The 5,918-nt window shown below is 37.3% G+C and overlaps 1 protein-coding gene across 1 annotated transcript; it reads left to right on the top strand.

Moving 5' to 3' along the window:
• Window positions 1–1,656: 1,656 nt before the first annotated feature.
• LOC133337807 (A-kinase anchor protein 13-like) lies at window positions 1,657–5,192 on the top strand (the record flags this gene model as incomplete). The annotated part of the gene is made up of 1 exon (XM_061546010.1): window positions 1,657–5,192. A coding segment is annotated over one exon (3,536 nt), but the record flags the coding sequence as incomplete, so codon positions are not given.
• Between the last annotated feature and the right edge of the window lie 726 nt (window positions 5,193–5,918).

Genomic DNA, 5,918 nt, shown 5'->3' with positions numbered 1-5,918 from the left:
TCATTTACGTCTAGAATGATGTCTGCCAAGTTTCATGAAAATGAGTACAGATTTAGATATAGCTCCCATCTATAGTTTCGTCCGATTTCATGTACATGGTGCCGCAAAGTCCCTATATATACCTTGATTTGCACGAAATTTGGCACAACGTACATAATTGAGCCTAGAATGAAGTCTGCCACGTTTCATGAAAATCAGTCCAGATTTATATATAGCTCCCATATATAGTTTCGTCCGATTTCATGTAAATGGTGCCCCAAAGTCCCTATATATCTTTCGATTTGCACGATATCTTAAGAATCGATTTGCACGAAATTTGGCATAACGTACTGAATTGAGTCTAGAGTGATGTCTGCCAAGTTTCATGAAAATCGGTTCAGATTTAGATATAGCTCCATATATAGTTTCGTCCGATTTCATGTAAATGGTGCACCAAAGTCCCTATATATCTTTCGATTTGCACGAAATTTGGCATAACGTACTGAATTGAGTCTAGAGTGATGTCTGCCGAGTTTTGAGAAAATCGGTTCAGATTTACATATACCTGCCATCAGGGACGTACACAGGGGTGAGCCCTGGGGGCCCGGGCCCTGGGGGCCAGATTTCTATATAGCTCCATATATAGTTTCGTCCGATTTCATGTAAATGGTGCACCAAAAGCATTTGGAATCTCTCGCGAATATTCGCATTGTACGAAAAATTCACAAACGATAAAATATCGCTGCAAGCGTCGTCGATTCGTTCTTTCGCGAGCATTTGTTGCTGAAGAACATTCTTTTGAAAAACTCAAAAAAACAACGTGTGTGCGAACATTCTTTGGCGAATGCTCGTTTGGTAAATAATTTATCGGCATAAATTCATTCGTAAAATGAGCACAAAACGAAAAGAATGCAGTTTAATTCATTCGCGAGCGAATTTTTGCGCACCCTGGTTATGATCATAAACTTGTAATTATTAAATTTAATATTAAACTAAAATGTCGGTAAGAAGATTATTCTTAGGAATGAAAGTATTAGTGATTGGACTCATTCCACTTCAAACATATTGCTGTGTGTTTGTCAATGGCACCTTTTAATTGGGTAACTTCGTCCGAAAAGTAAGGAAATAATAATTATTCGTATCCATGGGTCTATCGATTTGCAGTCATGGCTGGTATGAAACTATTGAAGACAGTGACTATTTTTCAATATCTTACCAAATATTGGTTTGCTATTCCTTATCGAAATATTTGAACGTCTGATAAGATATTACTATGCATTCATATATATAGTAGACTTTTTGATACCCTACAAACTTGATTTGGAATTAATTTATTATAAATACGAATAAAATTTTCATTTTCAATTTAATCGAACTTTTGATAGTTTGATCTTCGACCTGTAACTTTAACAGAACGAATGTCAAACCCGATGGATGCCTAATTTAAGATTATTATGATTTCCCGAGTTTCTTTAATATATACAACAACATGATTCGGTACATACCACTTCTGTTTGTAGGGCATTTAATAGATTAGTCGTACTAAATGCTATAGCCAGTAATAATTCCTTCAATACCGATAAAAGTAAATTGCTAAAAATTCATTGTCAATTTAAAAAAAAAAAATATATATATATTTAAAACGTTGACTCTTATACCACCCATTTTATTTTACAGGTATATCTACGCATTCCCTAAATGAAGCGGAACTAGCAAGAGACTTTGAAAGGATAGCTGCAAAAAGAAGTTTAGCCACCGAAATAATAAGCCGTATTCCGCTGCAAAAAAGTATATCAACTTCATCAATAGTTGCGAAGGAGGATATTAAAGCCATTGCAAGGCATTTAACTGACAGCGAAGATGAAAACCAAAGTCTGTTGAGAGCTCATGCAAAAATAGAAGTATATGACAATGTAGAGAAGAGAAGGAAAAGAGGTTCGTTGTTTTTTCGCAAAAAGAAAGATAAAGCAAAGATGAAGTCGATTGGCGGACAAGTGACCAATTGCGATGCATGTGGCGTGAATATAACGCTGGGTACAATAAAAGATCACCAAATGGAATGTAAGGGAAAGAAACACAGTGCCTCTCTTGGAATTGGCAAAAAAAGTATTAGTGGTAACGAAAGAACGGATGTGGGACAAGATTTTTATGATGGACCCGAACAAAGTACGAATTTTAATGATGACAATGCACCACTTATCAGATCGGAATTTTTGAACGATGCTCCCATAGAAGCCCAGGATTTGAAGGCGGACCCTGTGCTCGGCATTGAGTTGAAGGAACACGACTCTTGGTCTCCCGGAATACCAAAGGATATTTTAAAATCTTTGAAAGATCATCAGATAAAGAGGCAGGAACACATATACGAGTTTATAATGACCGAAAAACACCATTGTCAAACATTGTTGGTTATGCAAAAAGTCTTTGTGGAAAGTATTGAGCGACATTTCCCAACGATAAATTGCAATAAAATGTTTCCGAGGTTGCAAGAATTAACAGAATTGCATTGTAATTTCTTAAAGAAGTTACGTCAAAAGCAAAAAGAGAACTTTGTAGTAGATTCTATATCGGACATATTGCTTGACTTCTTTTCACTGGAGAAGGCCCAACATTTAAGGCTTGCTTATGGAGAATTCTGTGCTAACCATCGTTCTGCATTGGAACAATTCAAATCCTACATGACCGGAAGAGATCCAACATTTTCCGAATGGTATAAGCACTGCTTAACGAATCCTTTGCTTAAGAAAAAGGGCATTCCAGAATGCATATTGTTCGTCACCCAAAGGCTAACAAAATACCCACTACTCATTGAACCTCTTCTTAAAAGCGGAAGGGATGACAAATTAGAATATGAAAAGTTGCAACATGCACTCGCATTGGTAAAGGAGCTGTTGGTTGATGTTGACGCCTGTGTAGCAGAGAAGGAATTGCGAGAGAGGCAAATTGATATTTACAATAGGATCGATAACAAATCATTTGCCATATATAAAAATAAACCATTCCGCAAACAGGATGTAGGCTTTGAATCAAAGAGGAGATTGAAATTCGAAGGTTTAGCAACATTAATGCAAGGTCGTTCCAAAATGCAATTAGTACTTGTTGTCGTTTTGACCGACTGCTTATGTTTCCTTAGCGAAAACTCGGCTCACAATAAGTACACATTTTTCACACCGGAACACAAAGCCGGCGTTGTTCCACTGCAAAAGTTATTAATACGAGAGAAGGCAGGCACCGAATCACGTGGTATTTACATAATATCATCCAATCCGTTGTTTCCAGAGATGTACGAACTGAAAGTTCAAACTCCAAAGGACAAAAATGTCTGGATTCAATCTATAAGACAGGCTGTTCTAGATTGTCCATCGACAGATGTAATTGAATCAGACGATTTGACTCATGAAGAAAAAATACGAATTGGCGTGAATAAAAGGGAAATAATAGAGAAAATACGCCAAAAGGACATCGAACAAGCTATTTTATTAGAAGAGAAGATCCTTCTGCAACTCAATTTAATGCAAAAAGATCAGAAGTCGTTTAATGCTGAACAAGACGGGTCGCAAACAGCACCGGTCTCTTCATCCAATATATCAGCAGCACAATTTCTGGCAACCTATGGAACTTACAAAGACATAGCAATAGGTACGGATTGTGATACTAACGAGTTATGGAAGAAGGTTTTGAATACTGTGCAGGATATTACGCAGTTGGCCTCCAATGTTTATACCGCTGCTACTGGGCAACCGGTTTCTAGATCAGTTAGCTCCGTTGGCGAAAAGCAAAGTGATACCTACAATTCTCCCATTTTACCAAAAAGAGCTGAAACATTTGCGGGATTCGATGAAAAAAGAGCCAAAGGCCCGTACTCATGTAGAGACATTAATAAGACGGCAACGTTACAGATTCTTACCCCAAGACTGCAGGAACTCGAAGAAAAACGAGAAGTAAAAAACACTTCAATAGTGAGTAATATCATGCCTTCCTCAAATATGGACTACGAAAATGCACTGCAGTACGACCAGTCGTCAGTAGCTACCAAAGATAACAATTTAGCTTATTTACAAGTTAAACATAACTTGCATACACTATTATGTATTATATCGCAACAAATGACTACTATTCATTCTCTTCAGCTACAGCTAGCACTGTACAAGGAGAGTCCACGAGCTTCATACACTCATAACGATCAACTGGAAGAACTGCGTAATTTGCAAGATAAATTACAGGAAGAGAAAACGGCTTGGATCAAACAAAAAGATCAACAAGAACAAGATTTGAACGAAAAGAAGGCGGCAATGGATAAACTACAGGAACAACTAAATTTACAACAGGAGGACATTAAACAGCAACGTGAACAATTATATCGTAAAATGGAAGTCTTGTCCAGTCAGGGATTGCTAATATCCCCTAATACGCCTTTAAACATATCCAGTCCACTGATGCCAACATCAACCGTTAACAACAATGACATGGACCATGATACGCATGACTCACAAACCCAGGACTTCTCCACTTCGTCGATATCAGCTCATGGTACATCGTTAAATACTGTAGAAAGGCGCAAAGATAAATGGCGCACAGCTTCAACGATATCCAAAACTCCTCCTGCTCATTTATTGAGTGCAACAAATGCCCCCAAAGTACAACAAAACGTTGTTAAACAAAAACTTCCCATGAAATTGTCATCGCTTTCTTCGGCGTCGACAACGACCAGCAGCAGCTCTTCCAATGCCAAAATTGATAAGTCCAACAGTTTTACTACAAACAATAATTCCTCTACATCTTCCGTCGGCGGTATTACACAAATGTTTCCTTTAAAATTGGCAGACAAAAAATTGACGCCCTTACCGCCTAATAATTCTAACAACGCTTCAAACCCACTGATTCCGCAACATTCCCGAACTGGTAGTTCTCCTGCAATAATACAACATCCGCATACGCCAATGAGCAACACAACAACGGCCTTGACATCTCCACCATCAGCTGTTGTTACCCGTACTGAGTCTTCTTCCACATTTACCTACGGCCAGCGTTATTCGCTGGGTTCAGTGAATTGTACTACTCCAACATCTAGCAAGCACATAACTCAATCGAATTCAACAAAAATCCCACTCAAATCTTCTATAAATGCATTGACAGCTCCAATTACTTCCAGCTCATCTACACGCAATATCGCACCTCAAGCCAAGCCCGAAGAAGAAGAAATTTACTTTTGACGTAGGTTTTCAAAAGAGGTGGAAATTTAAACATGTTGTCAACTAAACAACAATATATTGGCACTTTTTTTGTTGCGTTAAATAAGTGAATATCATAAAAGGTAAAGTTAAATTGTAGAATTTTGGTAAGACAGAAATACAGCGTTACACATATTATATAATCTGACTGACTTGCCGTACAAAAATTTTAAATTTCCCCACAATTATTGAAAAACTGAAATACGTCGTACGATCGATGTTTTTCTGTTGCATTCATATAAATGCATAAGAACGAAAAACGTCGTTCGAATATGTCGTGTTACGTGTAAGGCTCGTAGCTGATATAATGTGTATTCGTAGGAAAATATGAAATATAGGGTCCGCATTACCCAAATACAAAATCGCGAAAACATTTTTTTATGTATCGAAACATATATAGTGTTAGATGAAGAAGCACATTTATTTCTATTTACGCTAGTGCCTAATTCATAAAATTCATCGAAATACACGTATCTAACTTCTGACGTGAATAAATTCATATACATATGGATGGAATTTGGGTAATCGCCTTAAACGCAGAGCTTGTTTCGTGATGTATCTATCCATGGTACAATAAAAATCTATTGTAAATCAGTCATAAGCTCTGAGTGTACATAAATGTTGACAATGTAATAATAACATTGTCTGCGTTCTTTTCTTTGATACTCAGTAGTAAGTTCAAACCAGGGTGCGCAAAAATTCGCTCGC

Source organism: Musca vetustissima, unplaced genomic scaffold (assembly GCF_032173495.1).
Source record: "Musca vetustissima isolate MV318-11 ecotype Yass unplaced genomic scaffold, APGP_CSIRO_Mvet_v1 utg37931, whole genome shotgun sequence".
In the NCBI taxonomy this organism is placed as follows: domain Eukaryota; kingdom Metazoa; phylum Arthropoda; class Insecta; order Diptera; family Muscidae; genus Musca; species Musca vetustissima.
The sequence above is the reverse complement of the archived record's forward strand: the minus strand, read 5'-3'. Positions and strand labels throughout refer to the sequence as shown.